The sequence below is a fragment of the Vicugna pacos genome, chromosome 12 (assembly GCF_048564905.1).
Source record: "Vicugna pacos chromosome 12, VicPac4, whole genome shotgun sequence".
In the NCBI taxonomy this organism is placed as follows: Eukaryota; Metazoa; Chordata; class Mammalia; order Artiodactyla; family Camelidae; genus Vicugna; species Vicugna pacos.
Window position 1 is genome coordinate 60,603,604 of NC_132998.1, and position 27,144 is coordinate 60,630,747.

At 40.7% G+C, this 27,144-nt stretch overlaps 1 protein-coding gene across 3 annotated transcripts; it reads left to right on the plus strand.

Annotated features, from left to right (window-relative positions):
- The first annotated feature begins 95 nt into the window (after window positions 1-95).
- Window positions 96-26,304, plus strand: LOC116277507 (uncharacterized). 3 transcript variants are annotated; one of them, XM_072973625.1, is made up of 10 exons: window positions 96-372; window positions 18,282-18,425; window positions 20,140-20,178; window positions 20,911-20,954; window positions 21,469-21,545; window positions 24,794-24,859; window positions 25,000-25,038; window positions 25,275-25,451; window positions 25,764-25,806; window positions 26,146-26,304. In XM_072973625.1, the coding sequence occupies exons 3-10, from the start codon at window positions 20,147-20,149 to the stop codon at window positions 26,265-26,267; spliced, it is 600 nt and encodes a 199-aa protein (XP_072829726.1). In that variant the 5' UTR covers window positions 96-372; window positions 18,282-18,425; window positions 20,140-20,146; the 3' UTR covers window positions 26,268-26,304. The 3 variants fall into 3 exon arrangements, with proteins under 3 accessions (XP_072829726.1, XP_072829725.1, XP_072829727.1); XM_072973624.1 differs by lacking the exons at window positions 96-372; window positions 18,282-18,425 and adding an exon at window positions 18,505-18,633; XM_072973626.1 differs by lacking the exons at window positions 96-372; window positions 18,282-18,425 and adding an exon at window positions 19,219-19,360.
- The last annotated feature ends 840 nt before the right edge of the window (window positions 26,305-27,144 follow it).

The window sequence follows — 27,144 nt, forward strand, 5'->3', positions numbered from 1 at the left end:
CGTCGTAATACTGCGCCGCCAGGGGGCGCTCGGGCACAGGCTGGCCGCTGCGTAGCGAGGAGCCGCCAGGCTGCTGCCCCGCCTCCCGAGCGCCCAGCGGGAGAACTGCCCCGGGCGCCCGTGTGGTAGCGCCTTTGGCGCGCGGGTCGTGGTTCTCTGTCGGCTTCTTTGGGCGCTCATCGTGGGCCCCGAGGGGCCGCTGACGCAGATAATGGCGCCTGGGCTGCCATGGCGCTGGCCTGGCAGCTCTGCGGCTTTTCTGCAACAACTTTTTTCTTTTTCTCCATTAACTAACTCTTTGAAGTGCGGTCTAGATGTGAAAGCGCTTTCCTGGCCTTTGGCTTCTCGACGCTTCTAACACAGCCGAGGGAGGTAGGTTATATCACCAGCTCATTTTAGACAAGGACGTTTTTATGCCAGACTATGAAAAAACAGCACAGAATTGTGGTGCTGGGAGGAACCTTAGGTCGTATATTCTGGGTCTCTCTCCTGACATTTTCCTACTGAGGTTCTCTCAGAACATCAAGGGGAGCCTGGAAGGGTAAAGGGAAATATAACAGCTAACAACATGTTAGGCCGGGCATAGATATTCTGATTAGTCGTCGTTAATCTCCTAGATCAGGTGGCTACAGTTAGTGCCCCCATTTTACAGGTGGGGAAACTGAGGTGGTGCAGTCTAGGTCACTTGCTATGTTAGGTTTCTCCTCTGACTCCTGCCTGGAGTCCACTGGTCTTTTCTGGAAGTGCAGTTGACAGGCACCTTGTGAGTGTTGGGGAAAGAGCAGGGATCAGGGCTTAGGGACCCCAGCCAGCATGGGAGATGGACCTGCATCTAGCCCAGTCTTTCCCATTTTAAAGGGTAAAAAATTGAATTTTTTCCTGTATTATTTTTAATGTATTTGTACATTTAAATGAGTTATGCATTAAAAGAAAGCGTGTAAGATATGTAGTTATAAAGCATAATAGAATGGAAACTTTTGAACTTCAGTACCCACTTCAAGTAGTTGTAATACAGTTAAGGTTTATGTCATTGGTTAACATGCTGCTGGTTACCAGTGTTTTACATTCTTCAGGCGCATTAACTTGTGTAAGCCTCATGACACATGAGATGAGCTCTGTTATACCCCTTTTAGAGATGAGAAAACTGAGACGCAGAGACTAAGTTACTTGACAATATTGGGTTGAGACTCAGCTGGCTCCAAGAGTTTGTGCTCTACCTCTGATAGCTACCTGCATATTTCTAACCTGGTCTGTGCTCCTGCCTCCTCTAGGAGTCACCGCTATCATGAATTTAGTGTTTAATATTCTTATTCATTGAAAAAAAAAGTCTCTAAGACAACTCACAAACTGGGAAAAAATATTTGCAAATCGTGTTTCATAAGGAACTTGTATCTAGAATATATAAGACTCTTATAACTCAATAATAAAAAACAAATAGCCCTATTAAAAATATGCAAAAGTGACAACACCAAATGCTGATGAGGATGTGGAGCAGCAAGACCTCTCATTGCTGGTGAGAATATAAAATCATACACCTAGTTTGGAAGACAGTTTGGCAGTTTCTTACAAAACTAGCATACTTGTACCATAGAATCCAGTAATCACAATCCTTGGTATTTACCCAAATAAGTTGAAAACTTATGTCCACACAAAAACCTGCACACATGTTTATAGCAGCTTTATTTATAATTCCCTAAACTTGGAAGCCACCAAGAAGCCCTTCAGGAGGTGAATGAATAAACTGTGGCACAATCAGACAATGGAATATTCTTGAGCATTAGAAAGAAATGAGGCATGAAAAGACGTGGAGGAAACTCTAAGGGATATTTCTAAGTGAAAGAAGCCAGTCTGAAAAGGCTCCATAGTGTATGATTCTAGCTATATGATACCCTGGAAAAAGGCAAAACTATGAAGACAATAAAAAAGAACATTGGTTGTCAGAAACTAGGGTGGAGGGAAGGAGGAACAGTTGCAGCACACATGGTTTTTAAGGCCTTGAAGCCATTCTGTATGATACTATAATGGTGGATACATGTCATTATACATTTGTCCGAACCCACAGAGTGAACCCTAAGGTGAACAGTGAACTTGGGATGGCAGTGATACGTCAGTATAGGTTTTTCCACTGTAACAAATGTACCTCTCTGGAGGAGGAGGCTGAAAGGCAGCAGGGCAAGGGGCTATATGGAAACTTTTTGTACTTTCCACTCAATTTTGCTATGAACCTAAAACTGCTCTAAAAAAAGTCTTTTTTTTTTTAATGGGCAAAGGATTTGAATAACTGTTTTTCCCAAGAAGATATACAATTGCCCAATAATACATGAAAAGACACTCAACATCATTAGTCAATGCAAATCAAAACCATAACAAGGTACCATTTCTTACCCACTAGAATAAAAAACAGACAATAGTCAGTGTTGGTGAGGATGTGGAGGAATTGAAACCCTCATGCATTGCTGGTGGGAATGTAAAATGATGCAGCCACTTTGGAAAACAGTCTGGCAGTTTCTTAAAAAGGTAACCATGGACTTGTTATATGATCTAGCAGTTTCAGTCCTGGGTATCTATCCAGGAGAAATGAGAACATTTGTCCACACAGACTTGTATGTGAATGTTTATAGCAGTACTATTCACAATAACTAAAAAGTAGAAACAACCACAAAGTTCATCAACTGGATGAACCGCCCCCCAAAAAAGTGGATAAACAAAATGTGGTATATCCATACAACAGAATACTCAACAGCCATGATGAACCTTGAAAACATGCTCAGTGGAAGAAGCTAGACGCAAAACATGTATAGTATGATACCATATTTATGATGGGTTCAGAAAAGGCAAATCTGTAGAGACAGGAAGTAGATTAGTGGGCTGAGTGGAAATGAGGAGTGAGTGTAGCGTAAGATTCCTGTTTCAGCTGATGGAAATGCTCTAAAATTCGTTTATGGTGATAGTGTACAACTTTGTAAATATACTAAAATTCACTGAACATATTGTAAGATGATAGTATATCACAGCAAGGATACTGGCATTGATATAATCAATATACAAAATATTTCTATTGCCACAAGGATCCCTCATGTTGCCCTTCTCCTACCTTAGTCCCTCCCTGATAAGGGGATTCCATTTCTGTAATTTTGTTATTTCAAGGATGTTATATAAATGGAATCATACAATATGTAACATTTTGCATAGATTATTTTTTCATCCATCAGCATGATTCTCTTGAGATTCATCCAGGTTGTTATGTGTTTATTCCTTTTATTTCTGAGTAGGATTCCATGGTGTGGAGGTACCACGGTTTAACCATTCACCCCTTAAAGGACATCTGGGTTGTTTCCAGTTCGGGGCTGTTATAAATAAACCTGTACACACTTCTGTACAGCTTTTATGTTAACACAAGTCTTTATTTCTCTAGTATAAGTGCCTAGGAGCGCAATTGCTGGGCAATGTGTTTGTTGCATATTTGGTTGTTTAAGAAACTACTAAGTTGTTTTCCAGAGCAGCTGTACCATTTTACATTCCAGTCAGCAGTATATGAGTGATCCAGTTTCTCCAAATCCTTATCTGCATTTAGTGCAGCACATTTTTATTTTAGCCATTTGATAGATGTGTAGGGATATCTCATTGTTGTTTTAGTTTGCATTTCCCTTATGGCTAGTGATGTTGAACATCCCTTCTCATGCTTATTTCTCATCTTATGTTCTCTCTAGTGAAATGGCTTTTAGTGTGTTTTGCCCATTTTCTAATTAGATTGTTTATCTATTGAGTTTTGAGAGTTCTTTATATATTCTAGATACTAGTCCTTTGTCAGATATGTGGTTTGCAAATATTTTCTCCCATTCTGTAGCTTGTTTTTTCATCTTTTCAGCAGGGTCTTTCACAGAGGAAAAGTATTTAATTTTGATGAAAGCCAGTTTATAATTTATTTTCCTTTTATGGATTGTGCTTTTGGTGTAAAACTTAGGAATCCTAGCCCTAGGTCGAGAAGATCTATGATTTTTTTCCTGAGAGTTTTATGTTTTACATTTAAGACATGGTCCATTTTGAGTTAATTTTCATATAAGGTGTTAGATTTAGATGGAGATTTTGTTTTGTTTTGTTTTGTTTTGTTTTTGCCTATGGGTGGATTACTGTAGAACCATTTGTTGAAAAGCCAGCTTTTCTCCATTGAATTGCATTTGCACCTTTATCAAAATTCAGTTGAAAGCTGTAATAATCAAAACAGTATGGTATTGGCACAAAAAACAGACACACAGATCAATGAAACAGAATTAAGAGCCCAGAAATAAACCCATGTATAATATAAACAATTAATTAACAACAAAAGAACCAAGAACATACAGTGGAGAAAGTACAGTCTCTTCAATAAATGGTGTTGGGAAAACTGGATAGTCTCATACAAAAGAATGAAATTAGATCACAGTCTTACACTATGCACAAAAAATTAACTCAAAATGGATTAAAGGATTGTATGTAAGACCTGAAATCATAACATTTCCAGAAGAAAACAGAGTGGTTAACTCCTGGACATCAATCTTAGCTATATATTTATCGACCTGACTCCAAAGGCAAGGAAAACAAAAGCAAAAATAAACAAATGGGACTACATCAAACTAAAAAGTTTCTTATAATAAACTATAATGGAAAAGAATAACCAAATCACTTTGCTGTATTCCTGAAACTAACACAATATTGTAAATCAACTGTATTTCGATTAAAAAAAGAAAGAATAAAAAAAAAAAACCTTTTGGACAGCAAAGGAAACCATAGTCAAAGTGAAAAGCCAGCCTACTGAATAGGAGAAGATATTTGCAAATCATACATTTGACAAGGGCTTAATATCTAAAATATGTAAAGAACTAATACAACAGTCAGTCTCATCTTTTACAAGTATTTTCTCCCATTCCATAGGTTGTCTTTTTGTTTTCCTTTGCTGTACAAAAACTTGTAAGTTTAATTAGGTCCCATTTGTTTATTTTTGTTTTTATTTGTATTGCCTGCATAGACTGCCCTATGAGAACTTTGCGAGATTTATGTCGGATAAGGTTTTGCCTATGTTTTCTTCTAAGAGGTTTATAATGTCTTAAGTTTAAGTCTTTAAGCCATTTTGAGTTTATTTTTGTGTATGATGTGAGGGAGTAGTCTAAGTTCACTGATTTACATGCAGCTGTCCAGTTTTCCCAACACCGTTTGCTGAAGAGACTGTCTTTACTTCATTGTACATTCTTGCCTCCTTTGTCAAAGATTAATTGATCAAAAATTTGTGGGTTTATTTCTGGGCTCCCTATTCTGTTCCATTGATCCATATGTCTGTTTTTGTTCCAACACCAAGCTGTTTTGATTACTCTAGCTCTGTAGTATTGTCTGAAGTCTGGGAGGGTTATTTCTCCAGCTTCATTCTTTTTCTTCAGTGTTGCTTTGGCAGTTCTGGGTCTTTTGTGATTTTATATAAATTTTAGGATTATTTGTTCTAGTTCTGTGAAAAACGTCCTGGGTAATTTGGTAGGGATCACATTAAACCTAGATTGCTTTGGGTGGTATGGCCATTTAAATTAATTCTTCCATTCCAAGAATATGGGATATCTTTCCATTTCTTTAAGTCATCTGTAATTTCCTTAGTCAATGTTTTGTAGTTCTCCACAGAGAAGGTGTTTCACTTCCTTGGTCAGATTTATTCCTAATTATTTTATTTTCTTGGATGCAATTTTAAAAGGGATTATTTCTTTACTTTCCTTTTCTGATATTTCATTGTTAGTGTAAAGATAAGATGGCTGCTTTAAAATCTTTGTCAGATAATTCTGCCATCTCTGTCATCTTGTTGTTGGCACCTAGTGGTCTTTTTTCATTCAGTTTAAGATGTTCCTTGTTTTTGGTATGATGAGTGATTTTTAATTGAAACCTGGATGTTTTGGGTATTATGTTAAGAGACCCTGGATCTTACTTAAACATTCTCTTTTAGCTAGCTTCCTTTGACACCATTTCAGCAGGGGAGATAGACAGCCAGTATGCAAAACACTATGGAGGAGCCTTAAAAAATTAAGAATTGGAATTACCATATAATCCACTTCTGGGAATATACCCAAAGGAAACAAAAACACTAACTTGAAAAGATATCTGCATCCCTATGTTCATAGCAGCATTATTTACAATAGCCAAGACGTGGAAGTAACTTAAATATCCGTTGATGGAAGAATGAATAAAGAAGTTGTGGCATAAGTATACAATGGAATATTATTCAGCCATAAAAAATGAGGAAATCCTAACATTTGCTACAGCATGGATGGACCTTGAAGGCATTATGCTAAGTAAAATAAGTCATACAGAGAAAGACAAATACTGTATGATCTCATTTATATGTGGAATCTAATAAACGACAACAACAAGACCAAATTCATAGAAAAAGAAATCAGACTTGGGGTTACCAGAGGCGGAGGGAGGAGAGAGGGAGAATTAGAGAAAAGGAGGTCAAAACTCCTTCTAGTTTTAAGGTAAGTAAGTTCTAGGAATGTAACGTATAACATGATGACTATCACTAACACTGCTGTGTGATACATAGGAAAGTCCATAAGAGTAAATTCTAAGAGTTCTTATTACAAGAAGAAAACTTTTTCTTTTTTCTTTTTATTGTATCTATATGAGAAGATGGATATTAGCTGAACCTACTGTGGTAATCATTTCACAGTGTATGTAAATCAAACCGTCATGCTGTATGTGTGAAAATTATACAATGACATCTGTCAATTATTTCTCAGTAAAACTGGAAACCAAAAAAAACGTAAACAAAATAATAACGTAATCTCATCAGGATTCTGATTGAGAGTACACTGAATATAGATTGTAATTGAATATAGAAATGACATTTTTATACCATTGAGTCTTCCTAACAGGAACATAGCATTTTTTACACATAGTATGTGTACGTATATTCAGACCCTAAGAGAAATACAAGACCTCTGGACGGCGTTCAGGGAACAGAGCATTTATTACCCATAAAGCATATTGTACCTGTTCCCCACACTACTTCTGTTTTCTGCTGTGTCTGCTGTTAAACCATCTGGTCCAGTGAGTTCTTGATGTCACACTTTGTATTTTGTGTTTAGAATGTCTATTTTATCTATTGCTATGAACAAATTACCTCAAGATTTATCAGCTAAAAACAACAAGCATTTATTATCTCAGTTTCCTGTGGGCCCTGTTAGGAATCCAGTTTAGGCTTATTTGTGTTTCTCTGGTTCAAGATCCCTCAGGAGGTGGCAGTCAGCCACCTGGCACTGTGGTCTCACTGAGGGCTCGGCTGGGCTGGGGAAGAGAGTGTGAGGTGGTATCCACTTCCATGCTCACTCACATGGTTGTTGGCAGGCCTTGGGCCCTCATCACATGGGCCTCTTCACAGGGCTGCCTCATTGTATGGCAACTGTTTTCTCCCATGGCAGGCATTCAGAGAGTGAGAGTAAATAGTCAAGATGGAAGCCACAGCCTTTTTTGGGGGGCGGGGAGGTAGTTAGGTATACATACATATGTATATGTATACATATATGTGTGTGTGTGTGTATGAATAAATGTATATACATGTATACATGTGTATCTATACATACACATACACATATAAGCACTGGGGATTGAACCCAGGACCTTGAGCGCACTTCACCACTGAGCTATACCCTCTCCCCCGCTATATAGTCTTTTTTGTAAACTTATTTTGGAAGTGACATCTCACTTCTACCAAATTTATTCAATACATCCAAGTCACACTCAAATGATTACTAGGAAGTGGAGATTATTAGGGACTGTCTTAGTAGTTGCCCTACCACAGTGTCTATTTGATTTTTTTACAGATTCTAATTCTCTGTTGAATTACTGTAGTTCTTCATATGTTTTGTCTACCTTTTTGTCTATTTTCTTTAACGTACTAATTACAGCTATTTTTAAAAGTCCTCTGCTAACTCCGATGTCTAGATTATCCATGTATCAACTTCTTTGACTATCTCTTAATTATCAGTTAATTTGTCCTGCTTCTTTGTGAGCTTAGTAACTTTATTTTAAGCTGGACATGGTGGATATGTCGTAGATTTTGTTAACTTTCTCTAAAGGAATATCGGGTTTTGTTTTGGTAGGCTTTGAGGCTTGAATTTAGGCTTCAATCGGTAGGAACTATTTTAGTTTTGCCCATACTTCTAGTAGTCCTAATTCCTAGGGTGATGCTTTTCTGGAGCCTTAACTGAGTGCCTGAGGTATGCACCAAGATCTCTTCACTCTGGCTAGGCCCAGTCTCCAGTGTCACTCCAGCACTGTGTGACTCTGAATTTCTCAACCAGCTCTCAGCTCCCAGAAGCTGTGTGCGAGGGTATCTTATCTGCTCTACCTGGCAGTTGGTCAGTACTTGAGGAACATCTATATGCAGACCGTTTAGACTCCTTGCCTATGGTTCCTTCCTCTTCAGTTCCCTGACCTTCAGATCTTTGTAGCACTAGCAGCCCTAAACTTCAGTCTCTGCCTTCTATACCCAGTAAGAATTCTGTTCTCTGTCTTGGCTCCACCGCTTCAGGTCACACTTAGGAAAATATCTTCAGGAGTAAACCTGGGTGGATGTAAGACAGCCCTGCATTGGTTGCTCTCCATGCATCTAAGTAGTTGGATGTATTTTGTCCCCTTTTGTGTTTGTTCATTGTGGGAAGGTAAATCCAGTATCAACTACTCCCTTGTGGCTGAAAGTCTTTGAAAAGCTTAAGTGTAATGGGAAGCCAACGTCTCACCACCTCAGTTTTTATTTCCATTATAGCTGTTTCTTTTCCCTATCAGACAAGTCACGTTTGATGGGTACCATGTCTTCTTTTACCTTTTTTGAAGATTTTAATAATGTTTACTTTAAAGTCTCCTTTGATTTTGTCTATTAACTCTTTTCCTTAGTCATTCATTTTTTTAATTTATATAGTTTGGTATCTCTTTCCTAGTGTTGATTTTCTTCAAATGTTTGGCTTGGCAAGTTCTGGCTAAATGCTCAAGCCTGTCTTTGAAATTCTCTGATGGATTCTCCTTGAATGATTTTATTTGCTGTGGAGTGCCATTAGTCTCTGTGGAGTCAAGGCATGACATTGGTAGGTAGGGTGTACTTTGTGGTTAGACTTTGGGGAACTGCGGCTCCCCGTTCCTGCTGGGTGTTAGCAGGCATCTAGCGCTTCTCTGGCCAAGGATTCTCACATTCATGGCTCTCACCTGGTGATTGAAGCATCTGTTTTTGTCTGCTTGCCACAGGTGGGGAAAGAAAGTCAATTTTGCTTCACATTTTTGCTTCACATGAATCCCCCCAACCAATCATCCTGACAGGTTTCTTTCCTGCTCCCCAGATCTGTCACTTTGACGCACAGAGACTTTCAGAGACCTTCCACCTTTCACAGTGATGTTCTCCTGCCTGTATTTTGTGCTTTCATTTTCTCTGCCAATCTTATGCTCCCTGTCTTCTGTTTTTGAGAGATTCCTTATGGCTTCTGGTTCAGCAGGGCACCACTGTTTGCTTTCCAGCACTACTATGGATTTATTCTGAGATCTACTTTCTTTTACCTCTGTTGTTTAGGTAGAAGAGAGAGGCAGTGTACATGAGTGGCAGTCTGATGTCTGGACTCAGCAGGTCCTGAAAACCTTTCTGTTGACCTGACACTGAAAGCTGACTTGGCTCAGCATAGAATTCTTGAGTCACAATCATTTTCCCTCAAAACTCTGTACAGCCTTACTCCGCTGTCCTCTAACACTTAGTATTTCATGTAGTAATTCTGATGCCATTCTGATTCTTTATTCTTTTTAGAATAAGAACCTATTTTTTTCCTTCTCCTGCCTTAATGTTTTCTTAATTCTTAACATTCAAAAATCTTACCAGGATATGTGTGTGTATGGAACCCTGTATGTTACCTTTGCCTCATTAATTAAAAAGCATGTGATTTAAGAGTCAAGGCTTCTTTCACTTCAAGGAACATTTTTCTTTTATTTATTTTGTTCCTTCTCCCTCGACTTGTTTCCTCCTGGTATTCTTATTATGTCTGTTCAATTCAATCATTTGAATCTCCGTATCTCTCACCTTTTCGCTCAATATTTCTATTCTTTACTTTTTGCTTCTGCAGTCTGGAAAAATTTCTTGCGTTTCTCTTTTAATTCACTAATTCAGTTGTTTGTAGTATCCAACTTGCTATTCACTGCTTCTATTGCATTTTAAAATTTAGCTGTTGCCCTATATCAGATTAAATTTTTATTACTGTCTGCTCTTTCATAGATACATCTTCTTGAACATTGTTGAGAATATAAAATAGAATATTTCTAGTTTTCTCCTATTTTTTGGGTAACTGTTACATAGGGGACCATTGCTCTGAATCATCATGCTGAATTCCTTCTTTTGGACAGCCATTCTTTTCGTGGGCTTTGTTTCTTACCCTTGCAAAGAAATATCTGTGTTCTATGTTGGGAGATTATATGAGTACCTGTTAAAATGTTTAGAGATGTTTAAAATGTTGAAGGTCTAGAGAAAGAGAATAGAATAGTTCATATAACTTTACTCTTTTTTAAAAAGAACTTCATTGGTATATAATTGACTTATAACGAACTGCACATGTTTAATGTGTATAATTTGATATTTTAACGTATTATACACCTGTGAAACCATCACCACAGTTAAGAGAATGAGCATCTCTATCACCCCAAAAGCTTTCTCATACACTTTTGTAATCTCTTCATCTCATCTCTCCCTATCTGCACCCCCATTCCCAGGCAACCACTGATATGCTTTCTGTCACTGAAATTTATTTACATTTTGTAAAGTTTTATATTATCACATAGTATGTATTCTTCTTTGACTTCTTTCACTCAGAAAAAAATTCTGATTCATCCCTATTGTTATAGATATCAACAGTTCATTTCTTTTACTGCTGAGTATATTCCATTATGTAGATATACCACAACTTGTTTATTTATTCACTGGCTCATGGACATTTGGAGTGTTTCCAGTTTGGGTCTGTTACAGATAAAGTTGTTATGAATATTTGTGTGCAAGTCTTTGTATGGAATATGCTTTCTTTCTTGAGTAAATATCTAGAGTGAAATGGCTATGTGATATCGTAGGTGTATGTTTTTATTTTTAAAGAAACTTCTGAACTCCAAAAAGTACTTGTATCATTCTATATTCCCATCAGCAGTGGTTGAGAGTTTCAGTTATTCCACTTCTCGTCAATATTTGGTATGATTAGTCTTTCTGATTTGAGATAGTCTAACAGGTGTGTAGTGTTATCTTACCATGGTTTTAATTTGCATTTCCCTAATGACCAATGATGTTGAAGGTCTTTCCATATGCTTGTTTGCTGTCTATCTTCTTTTGTGAAGTATCTGTTCAGATCTTTTGTCCATTTAAATAATTAATTATTTATTTTATTAATTTTGAAATTTGAAAGTACTTTAAAATTCTAGACAAAAAGTTCTTTGTTAGACATATGATTTGTAAATATCTTCTCCTAGTCTGTGGCTTCCCTTTCTATTCTCTGAACAGTGTTTTGAGAGGAGTAGATTTTTTTTCTTTTGATGAAGGCCAATTTATCAGGTTTTTTTGGTTATGGATCATGATTTGGGTGGTATATTGAGAAATCTTTGCCTAGTCAATGGATTTTCTATGTTTTCTTCTGGAAGTTTAATAATTTTAGGATTTAAAAATTGTACATATATGTGTGTAGGAATATATATACACATTCTTTTTCAGATTCTTTACCATTATAGATTATTACAAGATATTGAATTCCCTGTACTATACAATAGGTCTTTGTTGATAATCTATTTTATATATAGTAGTGTGTATATGTTGATCCCAAACTCTTAATTTATCCCTCCCTTTGTCTCCTTTCCCCTTTGGTAACTATAGTTTGTATTCTATGTCTGTAACTCTGTTTCTGGTGTATAAATAAGTTCATTTGTGTCATTTTTTTTAGATTCCACATATAGGTGATATATGATAATTGTCTTTCTCTGTCTGACATATTTCACTTAAAATAATAATCTCTAGTTCCAGCCATGTTGCTGCAAATGGCACTATTTCAGTCTTTTTTGTGGCTGAGTAATATTCCAGTGTGTGTGTGTGTGTTGCTGTGAACACTGAGATGCATGCATCTTTTCAAGTTAGAGTTTTCTCTGGAATTTTAGGTTTTAGATCTAGTTCTGTGATCAATTTTGAGTCAATTTTTGTGTATAGTGTGAGATGTGAATCAAGGTTCATTTTTTATATGAATACCCAATTGTTCTAGGACCATTTATTGAAAATACTGTATTTCCTCCACTAAATTGCATTTGCACCTTTGTCTAAAATCAATTGACAATATATGTCTAGACTCTATTCTGTTCCATGTATCTTGACATCAACAATCTCATACTGTGTTGATTACTGTCCAACTTTATTTTTTCAAAATTGTTTGGCTATTGTAGGTGCTTGGCACTTCCATATGAACTTGAGAAACAGCATATCAATTTCAACAGCCAAAAAATTTTGCTGAAATTTTAAAATGCAATTTCATTGAATCTGTAGATCAATTTGAGTGTGGAATTGACATCTTAATAATTCTGAATCTTCTGATTCATGACCATTGTATATCTCTTCATTTATTTAAGTCTTTAATTTCTCTCAACAGTGTTTTGTAGTTTCTAGTGTACAGATTTTTTTTTAAAATAGACTTTAGCAGTTTCAGGTTCACAGAAGAATTGAACAGAAAATACAGAGAGTTTGCACATAGCCCTCCTCACCCACACATGTACACTCCCCTACCCTCAACATCCCTCATCAGTGTGCATATCTGGTACAATCGATGAACTAACATGGGCACATTATTATCAACCAAAGTCCATAGTTTACATTAGGGTTCACTCTTGGTGTTGTACATTCTGTGGGTTTTGACAAATGTGTAATGACATGTAGCCACCACTATAGTATCATAGAGAATAATTTCATTGCCCTAAAAATCTCTTGTGCTCCATCTATTCATTCCTCCCTACCTCCCTATCCCCAAACCCCTGGAAACCATGATCTTTTTATTGTTTCTGTAGCTGTGCCTTTTCCAGAATGTCATTTGGTTGGAATTGTACAGTTTGTAGCCTTTTCAGACTGGCTTATTTCATTTAGTAATATGTCTTTTTTTAAGTTTCTTCCATGTCTTTCATAGCTTGATAGATCTTTGTTTTTACTGCACATATATTTTTAAATTTACATATATGTACTATTCATTGTTTCTGAGGATGTTTAGAGCTTTAGCTTTTCAAACTTACATAGTTGTCAAAGGAATAAAGCCAACCACAAAATAAGAATGAATTCAAGAAGATACATACAGCCTGCTATTAACAGCAACATTATTTATAATTGCCAAGATATGGACGCATCCTAAGTGCACATTAATAGTTGAATAGATAATGAAGATGCAGTGTGTGTGTGTGTGTTTGTGTGTGTATATATATGAATACAATTCACCCATAATAAAGAAGGATATTTTGCCATTTGAAGCCCTTCATTCTTATTTTTTTTTTATTCACTTCAAAAACCAGAATTTTGTAATTTGTAAACTGGCAGAGACATTTCCATTACATCAAAAACAACAAAATACCTAGAAATAAACTTAACAAAGGTGATTACCTATACTCCAAAAACCAAAATGTCACAAAGAAATGGAAAGATTTGTTGTGCTCCTGGAGTGGAAGAATCAACACTATCAAAATGGCCACACTACCCAAAGCAATCCACAGATCCAACGCAACCCCCACCGAAATACTCATGACATTCCTCGCAGAACTAGAACAAACAACTCCAAAATTTATAAGGAACCACAAAAGACCCTGAACAGCCAAAGCAATCTTTTGTAGGTCTCTCTTTTCTTTTCTCTTTCTTCTTTTTGTTCTCTTTTTTTATAGTTTGATGACTAGAGAAGGTCCTTTAACATTTGTTGTAAAGCTGGTTTGATGGTGCTGAAATCTTTTAGCTTTTGTTTATCTGTGAAGCTTTTGATTTCTCCATCAATTCTGAACAAGAGTCTTGCTGGATAGAGTATTCTTGGTTGTAAGTTTTCCCCTTTCATCAGTTTAAGTATATCGTGCCACTCCCTCTGGCCTGTAGAGTTTCTACTGAAAAATCAGCTGATAACCATATGGGAGTTCCCTTGTATGTTATTTGTTGCTTTTCTCTCACTGATTTTAATATTTTCTCCTTATTCTTGTTGTCAATTTGATGATGATGTGCCTTGGTGTGTTCCTCTTTGTGTTGATTCTGTGTGGTCCTCTCTGTGCTTCCTGGACTTGTTTGACTGTTTCCAAGTTGGGGAAGTTTTCAGTGATTATCTCTCCAAAAATTTTCTCAGGTCCTTTCTCTCTCTCTTCTCTTCCTGGGACCTGTGTAATGCAAATATCAGTGCGCTTCACATTGTCCCAGAGTTCTCTTAACCTATCCTCATTTCTTTTCATTTTTTTTTCTGTTCTGAAGTAGTGATTTCCACTAATCTGTCTTTTAGCTCACTGATCCCTTCTCCTGCCTCATTTAGTCTATTCTTGGTTCCTCTAGTGTATTATTCACTTCAGTGATTTTATTCTTCAACTCTGTTTGGGTATTCTTTATATTTTCCAACTCTTTGCTAAAAACTTTGCTCTGTGCATCTGTACTTTTCTTGAGTTCTCTGAACATCTTGGCCATCATTACTTTAAACTCTTTCTCAGATAAATTGCCTATTTCCTCATCATTTATTTCTTCTTCTGGGATTTTATCTTCTGCCTTGGCCTCATATCGTCTATCTTTCTATGTGTTTGTGGATTCCTTCCACAGGCTTTGGGATTATTGTTTTCTTATTTCTTGTATCTGCCCCCTGGTGGATGAGGCTGAACTAGAGGCATATGCTGGCTTCCTGGCAGGAGGAGACCGTGCCTGCCCACTGCTGGGTGAAGCTTGGTCCTGAACCTCTCCTTGGTAGGGCTTTGTCTAGAGGTCTTTGTGGCTTAGGAAGTCTGCTGATGGGTGAGGCTGTGTTCCCACCCTGTATGTTGTTTGGCCTGAGGCTTCCCAACCAGGCTGTTGGGTGGGTCTAGGTCTTGGTGCTAATGATCCAAACAAGATGTCAGCCTCCAGGAAAGCTCAGGTAGATTAGCACTCCATAAATGTCTGCCACCTGCTTTTATGTCTCTTGAGTGAGCCAAAGCCTTCCCCCACGTCCCCAGGAGACTCTCCAAATCCAGCAGGCAGGTCTGGCCCAGGTTCCTATGAAATCACTGCCTCTGCCCTTGGACCTGGTGCGCATGAGTTTCCGTGTATGCTTCCCAAGCCAATGGAGTCTCCATTTCCCCTAGTCCTGTGAGGGTCCCAGAGCCAAGTTCCCCTGTCCTTCAAAACCAGGTGTCCTGGGGTCTCCTTCTCTTCCAATGCTGAGACCGAGCTGGGGAGACTGACGTGGGGCTTAGAGTTCTCAGTCCTGTGTGAGGGCTCCTGCGACTTAACAAACCTCCAGCTTGCGGGTCGCCCACCCGAGAGATATGGGGCCCAATTATATCACAAGCATGCCCCTCCTACCGTCCTGCTGTGGTTCCTTATGATTCCATTTGCAGAAGATCTTTGCTAGGTTCCAGTCTTTTTTCAATGGTTGTTTAGCATTCAGTTATGGTTTTTTTGTAGTCGAGAGGAGAGGCAAGCTCGTGGTCCTACCACTCCACCATCTTGACCAGAAATCTCTTTAGTGTACAGATTTTGCACACATTTTATCAGAGTATTTCATATTTTTGATGCTATTATAAATAGTGTTTTTAAAATTTCAATGCTGAATTATTCACTGCTATTTTATAGAAATGCAATTGACTTTTTAATACAATTTTTGAGCAGTTTTAGGTTCACAGAAAGTATAATTGATTTTTATATATTGATCTTGTATCCTTCACCTTGCTATCTCTAGTAGCTTTTTGGATGATCCTGTAGGATTTTACACACAATCATGTTGTCTTCAAACTAAGACAGTTTTACTTCTTCCTTTCCAATCTGTTTGCCTTTTACTTCTCTCTTTTATTTTTTATTTTTCAAATTTTAATCTTTGTAATTCATTGAAAAAAGTGATCATCATTTAATGACTGTGATTATCAAATTTGAAAAATATTAGTATAATCAGTGAGCAACGTTATGATATATATGCAAGTGAAAGGGCTTTGTCTCATTTGCAATTTGCAGCTGAAATTGATGGGGAAAATGTTACAGCTCTCTTATGAAATTAACACAAATAATATAAGTGATATATGTAAAGGGCTGAATCATTGCAGTCATGAGGCTCTGATTTTAGAACTCTGTTACTCAAAGTGTACAATTTGACGTCAAGAGGAAAATTGACAAGTGATAATAAATCAGATTTTCAAATGTTAGGTTGATTATTGGACTAGATTAGGCATGGGAAGGGAAGGCTGATCTTACACTTTTTCACTGACATCATTGCCATATTCAGGAGTGTTGTAGGTTTACTGATAGAGTAAGAGGTAATTACTTCTATTTCTCGACTTAGTTCATTGTCTAAAACTTCCAGGACAATGTTGTATAGAAGCAACAAGGGCAGATATCCTTGCCTTATTCCTGAATTTAAGGGGAAAACATTCAGTATTTTACTATCAGGTATGTTGTTAGCTCTAAGTTTTTCATAGATGTCCTTCATCAGGTTGAGGATGTTCCAACTACTTCTAGATTTCTGGGAGGTTTTTTTCAGGAACAAATGTTGATTTTGTTAAATGTTATTTATGCATCTGTTGAGATAATCACATGATTTTTTTTTTTAGTCTACTAATATGGTGAGTTATATTGATTGGTTTTTGAATGTTGAACCAACCTTACATTCCTGAAAGTAAACTCCTTTGGTAATGGTGTATTATCCTTTTTATGTATTGTTGGCTTCAGTTTAATAAGATTTTGTTAATATTTGCATCTATTTTTATGAAAGAAGTTGTTTTGTAGTTTTCTTGTGTCATCTTTGTCTGGCTTTGGTATCAGATAATTCTGCCCTCATAGAATGAGATGGGAAATATTTCCTTCTTTTTTTCTGGAAGAGTTTATATAAAATTGATATTACTTCTTCCTTAAAAGTTTGATAGAATTTACTAGTGAAGCCATGTCGAACTGAAGTTTTCTTTGTGGGAAAGTTAAATAAGTTCAATGTCTTTAACAAATACAGAATGATTCAGGTTGTATATTTCTTCTTGCATGCGCTTTGGTACTGGGCTTTTTTTTTTAATATTTTGTCTGTTTCATCTACATTGTCAAACTTAGTGGCATCTCATTGTTCATAATGTTCTCTTATGATCATTTTAGTATCTATAGAATCTGCATCAGTGTCACCTTTACCATTCTTGATGTTGAACATTGGCATCTTATTTATTTTTTCCTGATCTGTTCTATCTAGAAGAGTGTACATTCTGTTGCTCTTTTGGTTTTATTGATTTTTTCTATTTTTCTGTTTCCTATCTCATTTCTTTCCACTTTGAATTTTAAAATTTCCCTTCTTGTGATTACTTTGGCTTTTATTTGCTTCTCCATTTCTAGTTTCTTAAAGTAGAAACTGAGGTCCTTGATTTGAGGCATTTCTTATTTTCTCATATAGATGTTTTAGTATTGTAAATTTCTTTCTATGTACTGTTTTAGCTGCATCCCACAAATTTTGAGATTTTTTTTCTTTTCATTTAGTTCAGAATACTTTCTAACTTTCCTTTTGATTGTTTATTTCACCCATATATTATTTAAAGGTGTGTTGTTTAGTTTCCAAATATTTGGAGATTTCTCAGGGATCTTTCTGTTACTGATTTCTATTTTGATTCCATGTGGTCAAAGAACATACTTTAAATGACTTTAATTTTTTAAATTATTGAGGCTTGTTTTATGGTTGAGAATATGATCCATCTTGGTAAATATTTCATGTGTTCGTGAAACTAAGGCATTCCTCAGTTTTAACCACCATAGTTTTGTAATTATTATTTTGTTACATTTATAGTATTTTGGGGAGGGTATAGCAGTTATTGTCTTGAATCAGAAGATGTCTGTTTGATGTCTTCAAGCTCCTTAAGGGCCGTCTCTGCGTCCTGTTTACCTTTCTATCCTCTCAGCATTATTCCTGGCCCGAGATATAAGTTCAGCAGACACTGGATGAATGAATAGACGAATGGATGACACTTATAGTCAGGCTGTGTTCTTGTTTTTGATTTGAAAAATAAGAGTATTGTGTTATGTGACAAGACTGAGTCTTGCACACCTTTGTGTCTTTGTGTCCCTACAGGAATTTGCATAGATTTTGGCACATTGTAGGTGCTCAAGCAGCATTCATGGCATTGAATAGAACTGAAGAGATACCTACAAAGGTGCTGCCTCTGACGCGGGGATTTAAAACCACCCTGAGGCAATGACATACTACTCTGTCAAGGTAGGAGAGGTTGTCCTGTCATAAAGCCCCCTAAGACATGATGTCACACACAGACACCACACAGCTTGTGAAAGGGAGGGGCTGTGATTGGACTCCCAGACTTAGCTGGGCTCCTGTGCCCTTCTCAGTCTCAGTCCTGGAGTCTGAGGGAAGGTGAATACTGCCTGTGTGCTGCAAACTGCTCAGATCATCAAGGTTGGCAGATTTGGTAAGCAGTTTCAAAAGGCTGCCCTCAGTAAAACACCCAAGCAGGTGAAATTTGTCTTTACGACTCTTAGCCACCTTTTCTGTATCCCTCCTACTTAGTGTTCCCCTTTCCTCCTCTTCTTCTCTCTCAAAACCTTCTCTCAGAAAAAACCTGATGACTCTGCTCACACCCAGTTATACATGACTAAAAAGCTTACTGTTGAACATGTTGCTGGCAGTATTCTCAGGGAAGGTGATTCGATGTGAAGGGTGTCCTGCAGAGAGATGCAGTGAGCTGAGGCCTGAAAAAGGCCCCCTGTATTTGGTGACAGGGAGGATATTGGTGACCTGGTGAGAGAGATTTCCAAGTTTGAGGGGGACAGAAACAGATTGAAGTGGGTTGTGGAGTGAGGGAGAGGCGGAGTGGAGTGAAGACAGGTACCCTGGACAGCTCTCTCAAGGAGACTGGTGTGCAGGGTAGGGGACCATTAGATCAGTATCTGGAGAAGGGATATGGGTTCAAGGGAGCCTTTTTCTTTTAATGGAAGACATGGGCAATGTGTTCAAATGCTGATGAGGAGGAGCCACAAGAGAAGGGACGGCTGAATATACAAGTGAGGGAGGAGACCCCCAGATACTCCGGTTGGAGAATACCGGGTGGATGGATCACAGGAGGGGGACGGCCCCAGAGAAGGGGCACAGCCTCCTCCCCTGAAGAGGAAATGACCTGTGTGAGAAGCAGAGGATGGGTGAGTTTGGTAGCAGAAAGTCTAGGGAACGTGCATCCGATGGTACCTGTGTTCCTGCCAAAAGTGAGGAAGGCAGAGGAGGGGTTAGAGGTTTAAAGAGAGATTCTGAAATAGTCTCTGTGGAGAACGGGGATCTCACTTGGGAGACGGAGCCTTACGAGGCCACACTGAGGGCCATCTCCCCCGGGACCGTGGCTTCACAGTGTGTCTGTTCATACGCAGCTCAACACTGAAGGCAGGCCTCTAGACAGGGCGCTTTTGCGGAGGCCAGGGAGTCTCCTCCCAGTGCTCCCAAGATGATCCCAAAAATGCTGCATAACACGGAAAATGCTTTAAATTGTTGGTAGTTTTTAATTGTTTTTATTTACTATTATACTTAGCCGCTTACACCTGGGGTCATTTTGCACCAAATATTCAATAGAATTCTACCTTTTTTCTTAATCCACTCTCAACCCCACCTCCCCTTTTCCATCCTGATTTCCCAGGACCTACCTTTCCAACTCTGAGGACATTGAGACAACTTTTGTCTGGGGGTCTGAGGTCTCAGGAGAAATTCCTGAGCATTTTCTAAGCTCCTAGTGCTGGCCCACTCCATCCTGAGTTTGGCCTCCTGCTGTGACCAGCAGGCTTTCCCCTGGATGAACCTTGCTGGTGGAGGTCCTGCCGTTCCCCTAACTGCCTCTAGCCCACTGCAGTCTCCCTGCAAGCCACAGGGTAAAGGAACACCAGGATCCTGGGCCTGTGTGATGCATTGACTGTTGCCTATCTTTTCTTCTTAGACTGAAAATGGTACTTGGTCTGTGCTGCCAGAGAGAGAGGTAAAGTTTAAGTGGGCCCTGTTGCCATGCCCTGAAAGATCAGGAAAGGGAACCCCCCAACTTGGTCTCACGAGGAAGGGAAAATAGGATTCTATATTCCCCTTTCCCTGAGTGTTATAGTGTCTCTGGGACTTAGGGTCAGAGTGGAGGGCCTGGTTCTGACAGGTGGGATGTGCTTTTGTATGTGTGTATGTGTGTAGGCAGGGAGCCATCATCTTAGCAGTGCGAAAATGCTCTGTTTGTCCCAAGGGAGGGGTCCTAAAAGAAGAGGATGGACAATGGAATATTATTTCTAATCCAGGTTGTGGGATCTGTCAGTCCAGAGTAGAGAGGGCTTTGGAGGGCTGTGGGGAGAAGAGCTAATCCAGCACTTGAATAAACAACTGTGAATGCCCAGCCAAGGCTGAGTCCCTGCCTTCTGGCTGGAGAGGCAAGATGGACCTATATAAACAAGTAAAGAAGGAGAGAAGAAAGGAGGGGAGCAGGGGTTCTTGTGGCTCCATGCTCCACATCTGACTTTCTAAGTAGGCAGAGGCACAGAGTCATGCCGGCTAGTCAGCAGGGAGCCCAGGCTGAGCCCCATTACAGCTGATGGATTTATTCATCCACAAGTATTGATTGGACCTTCCCTGGAAGAGTAGGTCTTGGGGCTTGGACTGGGAAGAAAACCAACACCCACTGGTGAGGGCGCAAGAGACCCCAGCCTCACACTCAGCTCTGCTTTCCTTCCAGGCTCTACAAGTTCCTGTATGTAGTACAAATCTTCATCCTTGCAGGTAAGGGCCTGGGTGCTGGGGTGAGTTGGGGATGATGGCAGGACTCAGTGAACAAGTTCTCTCCTCAGAGCCACCCCAGTCTGCTGCTCCTCACCAGGATTCCCAAAGGCCTCCTGAAACTGCCATGTACCTGGCTGCCCAGGGCTGGCCACGGTGCTCAGAGCCACGGCTGGCCTTATTTCTCCCTTTCTTCCCTCTGCACCTTCATAGTGAAACTGGGATTTGAACTCATGTCTCACTCTAGACCCCCTGCATCCTCCCCCAGACACCCATAGAGAAACCAGAAAACCCCATACAACCTAATAATGTCCCACAGCATGATCTGCAAACTTGCTTGCGTATCTTTTGAAAAACTACCCCCTCACACGTTTTAAGTTAATACCTAGTATCTTTCATCACACATTTAAATAGTTTTAAAGGATATGATTTCTGGCATATTGTAAATACTGACATTTAAAAATAACTGCATCACTCTTCTAAATGTTTTAACTAGTCTTTTTTCACCTACTTGCAGGAGTGGTGTACTATTATTTTCAGGGGTCTCTGAGGAAAGCAGACCCTGACCATGAGATTGCTGGGGGCTCATCACAGGTAGGGACCTCTGTCAGGGTCAGGAGGCTGGGACCATCTCACTGTAGCCCAAGTAGAGGTCATGTTATTTGACCTCAAATGTTCAACCAACTGCGTGTGTGTGTGTGTGTGTATGTGTATGTGTGTGTGTGTTCTGTCAAGGAGGCCCTGCCCCTCACAGGCTGGCTATATGGTAACTTCAGGGCTCCGTGGCAGTTAACCCAGACAAACCTACAGGAACATATAACCCCTAACGGGTGTGAGTAGCCCTGATATGTGGTTCTGTACTCATATGTGAGTGGGGTGGTGGTGAGCAGGACACTTGCCTGGGGTTGCATACCCTCTTTCATGTGCCAGGTTCGAGAAGCCCCTACTCTCAGCCCTCTGTGAGGAAAACACAAATGGACGCTGGATGCTCACTGAGGGCCACGTGCTAGATTAGGTGTTGCCCATCTATTATGCTGTTTAAACCTCACAGCAACTCAGAAGCTCCCACTTTGTGGATGAGGAATCTTAGGCTCCCAGACGGACAGTGACTTGACCCAGGATGCCCAAGGTGACAGGACAGAACTACATACCTGGTCTCCGGAGGCCTTCTGCTCTCAGCCTAGTGCTGTTGGGAAGAGGGGATTTTCATGGGGACAAGGTTATCTGTGACTGAGCAACACTGAGAAGTGTGCGCTACACATTTAGGGAGTGTATTCAGAGATTGGAAAGCCCCTAAGAAGGCCCATGTTGGCAGGTGCCTTGGGGATCACTGAGTCCAATGTTGATTCCTTTAAAATATATGTGTATATATATACATATATATATATATATATATACACCAAATTTCCATTTTAAAAAGTTTTATTGTCACCAAAGGTATCCATATAGTTTGATGAGTCAAAGTTTTAAGACTTGAAACAAAAAAACATTTTACACCAACCATCTCCATCCACAATTCTCACCACCTTTCCAGCTTCCAGCCTTTCTAGTCGTAGCCTTTGGTTTTGCCCCTGTGGTTCTTAGTAGAAAGCTTATCCTTATTGTCTTGATTTTTCAGATTTAAACATTATCCAGTGAATTCCTACAATGGAAGATGAGGATTTAGCTTTCTAACAAGTGCACATTTACTGCCAACACACATTTCATCTCTCTCCAGCCTTCCAGCATAGTTACAGCCTAATTTTTGGCACTGTAAATGTTTTAATCTGAGTAATGACATTTTCAATTGTGAAAAGAATTTACGTATCATATTGCTTTTTTCCTGATTTTTATATCATTTTGGCTTTTAAGCCCCTCCCCTAGAGTGGTCTCTTTTTATTCACTTTTTAAAAAATTAAGGTATTATTTATATAGATTAAAATTCATCCTTTTTTAGTGTACAGTTCTATGAGTTTTGACAAAGTATACAGTTGTGTAACTGCCACCACAACCAAGATGCAGAACGGCTCCATCATTTCAAAAAACTCCCCCATTCTCACTTGTAGTCAACTCTTCCCCCACTCCCAGCCCCTGACATCCAGTGGACAGTTTTCTGTTCCTGTAGTTTTGCCTTTGCAGAACTGTCATATAAATGGAGACATCCAATATATGTGGTCTTTTGAGTCTTGTTTCTTTCACTCAGCACAGTGCATTTGAGGTCCACCCAGTAGCCGTGTGCAGCAGTGGTTTGTTCCTTCTTATTGCTGAATAGTTGTCCACTGTGTAGATGTTCCATGGTTTGTCCATTCACCAGTTGAGACATTTAGATTGTTTCCAGTTTTTGACAATTACAGATAAAACCACTATAAATATTCCTGTACAAGTTTTATGTGAAAGTAGGCTTTCCTTTCACTTAGGCAAATTCCTCGCAGTGGGGTTGTGGGGCCATGTGGGAAGTGTATATTTGGTTTTGTAGGAAACTGTCAAGCTTTCCCAAAGTGTCTGCTACCCATTCTGCATTCTCACCAGCAATGGATGAGAGGTTCCACTTGTTCTACATCATTTCCAGTATTTGCCTTAAAAAAAAAAGCCATTCTAATAGGTGTATTTTGTAATTTTTAGACTATATAAATAGTATTCCTAGCTGAATCATGTAGCATACCATAGTTGTGTATAATTTTGGTTTTTCTTCTTTAAAATTGTTTTTAGTTTTCTCTGTACCTATAATTAATTCACCCAAGCTAACAAAAAAATAAATTTCCTTGCAATACAATTAGACAAATTAGGCTGTTTATCAATATGATCATTTTCCTGGAGACATTACCTCATGGAGCCCTCCATCCTGTTTCCATCTGGACAGGATGCCCTTGAGGCCAGCTACGCAGCTGGGGCCTCCCTTCGCTGTCATTCTGGAGGACGCTTCACTTTTGTTACGTGTGGGAGCCCGTGTTGTTACTCTCTCTTTCGGTGGAGCATAACCTCTGGTTCCTTCCTGAGGGGTTGTCTTGAGATAGTATGTCTGAAAAGGTGTTACTTCATACTTAGCTAAGAGTTTGGCTAGGTTAGAATTCTAGACTAGAAATAATTTTCTCACAGATTTTGAAGATCCTCATTGTTTTCTGACCTCAAAGATTGGTGTTGATGAAAATCGAATTCCTAAAACAGACTTTTTTCTATGTGTTTCTGGAAGTTTTTAGGTTCTTCTCTTCATCCTCAGTGTTTTGAAATCTATTAATGACATAATCTGGGGTGGGTCTCCTTCATCCGTTGTCCTGGACACTTGGTGATTCCTTCTTTTCTGGAAACTCATGTCCCTCGTCTTTGGGAAACTGTCTTAAAAAGCTCACGTACTTACTTGGTCTCTCCCCCTGCCACTTCAAGTGTTGACTCTCTCCCTTCTGGTTTCGCTGTGGGAGCTCCTGATCTCTTCTCTCTGTTCTTTCTGGGGAATGCTTTTTTCACCTTTATCTTCTACACTTTGATTGGATTTTTAATTCCCATGATCATATTTTTGTTTTTAAAGAATTCAGGGGGGGGAGGGTATAGCTCAGTGGTAGAGCTTGTGCTTAGCATGCATGAGGTCCTGGGTTCAATCCCCAGTATCTCCATTAAAATAAATAAAAACATAAACAAACCTAATTACTGCCCCCCCAACACACAAAAGAATTAGAGATTGCTCTTTGAACAGAGCCTACTCTTGTTTCATAAATGCAAAGTTTTATCTTCCTGAAGACATCAATTATTGTTGGTTTGTAGTCTTTGGGTCTCTGTGCAGCAGACATTGACTGTGGAGACTAGTGCATCGCTGAGCACTTAAGATGTCACTTCACCTTCCCTCTCTCCTTTCTCTCCTTGTCGTGCAGCCCATAGGGGAGACCTTAAGGCCAGTGTGGGGGCAGATGGATAAGTGCTATCCTGTGACTACCCAGGTGGGTAAGGGCTGGGGACCCCTCTTCCCCCGGCGTTGGGTGGCTGTCCTGGGCACCCTTGGGAGGCACACACAGTAAGAGGATGGGCCTGACTCCCACACACTCAGAGCTGTTATGTCACGTCCCATTTCCCTACGCAGAGACACAGAGTCAAGAATGGGAAGAAGCAGGACCCCGAGGTAAGTGAGGCCTGCTCGGAAGGGACCGGGGCTGGGACTCTCTCCTGCCGGGAGTCCCCGGCAGAGTGGCAGGGCCCCTCTAGGAAACTCACAGCCCTACCATGGCCCAAGCTGAGAAGGGAGGGAACTCTGTGGAAAATAAAGAACTATATACACTCCAAGTGTGGAGGATGGGGAGGGGTTAGGTGAGCAGAGGGCCTTTCTGCCTTTTCCTGCCCTCCTGACCCTCCCTGCAGGCCATGACCCCCAAGACAACGGGAGGGCCAAATGATGCTGCCCCCAAGGAGGAGACGGATGTCTTGTCTCAGGATGAGGGCGAGGTGAGGTCCCCAGGGGAGGAAGCGGCCAGCCCAATTCCAGCTGGGCCGAAGGTGGCTGAGGAGGAGGCTGTGTCAGTGCCTCCAGGAGGGGAGGTAAGGAAGCCCCTGCCTCAACTGGGACATCCCAGTATGACTCTTACTGAGAAGCCCCAGGGCGCTGCAGGGTGGAGAGGCCATGGGGAAGGAGGGCAGTGGTGGGGGGTGCTGGGGCACCCCCAAGATGACTGGGCCAAACTGCTATCCCAGTGGAGGAACAGCTCTGTGTGGAGCTGAGAGGAGCAGACATGGGTGAGCGGAGTGGATCTGAATCCTGGCCTCCCCCGACTTCTTGTTAACTGCGGCTTCAGTTTCCCCATCTGCACAATGTAGAACCTTGCCCCCACCACGCCCCTTCTTCCTTCCCAGGAGACTAAAAAGGCCCGAAAGGAGATTGCTGTATATGCTTCTGGTAAGACAACTGACCACACCCTGCTGTAGCAGGGCTGCCCTCCTCCCTAATCTCAGTGACCCTGCAGAGGTCACAGATAGCCCAGCTCCTCTCAGACTCTCCTGCCCCAGGGAGGGGAGGGAAGAAACCCAGGTAGCCAGATGCCTTGTCTTCCCTGAATGAGCCCCCTTGCCTCCTTCCTGGTTTGGCAGGACTCGGGGACCACTCCGCTTGGGCTGGAGGAATACCCTAGCCTTTTATCAATGCTGCCCTGCTCCCCTGGTACAGAGGGTGCCCTGGACCTGGGGAAAGGTTCCTTCAGAAGGGGACCCACTGGGCATGCCTGTTTGTGCTTTTTAGAGGCCTCTGAGGTGGACATCAAGGAAGAAACGCCTGAGGGCTGGGTCCCCCAGCTGCTGAGGAAGCTCTGGCTGGGCTGGTTCCCAGCCTCTGACTTCCCCAAAACTCAGAACCGTGAATGACAGAGTGTCCAATAAATCCACAGCTGCTGCTTCTGCAGGTCTGGCTGCCTCCTTTCAGGGGCCTCAAATTTCCACAAACTGAGTGTGGCTTTGTCCACGCTCCCTGCCCCAACAAGCAGTACAAGGTTACACAGTGTCATAGCAGAGCGATGACTAGGGCCAAGATGTCCTCCTCCAAGGTCCCCACATGGCCTTCTCCTGCTCTGGCCACCTCATTGTCACATGGGTTCAAGGTTGACCACTGTCCCTAGGTCATGCCTACGGCCCACAGGGCTTATTATTCCCTGTCCTGCCCAAGCCTCTCGAGAGCCCAGACTGACCTGGCCACTCAGAGGATGGAGCCCCAAGTTGGAGCCCAGATGAGTTTCCTCCTCCTGCTCCAGTGTGGCCGTAAGTGGCAACTTCTACTGGGCAGGGGTTGGATGAGCATCCCTAAGGGGCTGGGAAAGGAAGCCCATCAGATCTTGGGGCAGCTCATTCCCGGGCTGCTGTCAGGCCTCCCAGGGAGAGCATTGGCATCTGAAGACTGAGCCCTGGGTAATAACTCAGCCTGTCGCCTCCCAGCCATCCCTGAGTTCCCCACCTTTTGGGGCAGCAGCTTGTGGTGCTGGCTGAGCTGCTGGCCCATGGTACAAGCTGGGTGTGGCTGGGCCTGAAATGTGGGCATCTAGGCAGAGTTTCTAGGCAGAGTGGGGCCCTCCCCATCCCCATCAGGGCCTGACAGCTCTCACCAGCCTATTCGAGCTCCTCACAGCAGAAACCAGGATCTATTTATAGACTTTGTCACTAACCCAGGTAATCAGCATTGGGTTTCTAAAGGTGACTAGGGGATAATCTCTCACTTTCTGAGCCTCAGTATACCCCTCTCTCAAATGGG

Bases quoted from the DNA above. Each gene is read 5' to 3' on its own strand.
- LOC116277507 (XM_072973625.1), top strand. From the start codon at position 20,147: ATGGTACTTGGTCTGTGCTGCCAGAGAGAGAG. The intron at 25,039-25,274 runs GTAAGTGAGGCC...CCCTCCCTGCAG, and splicing joins GGAAGAAGCAGGACCCCGAG to GCCATGACCCCCAAGACAAC. The intron at 25,807-26,145 runs GTAAGACAACTG...TGTGCTTTTTAG, and splicing joins GATTGCTGTATATGCTTCTG to AGGCCTCTGAGGTGGACATC.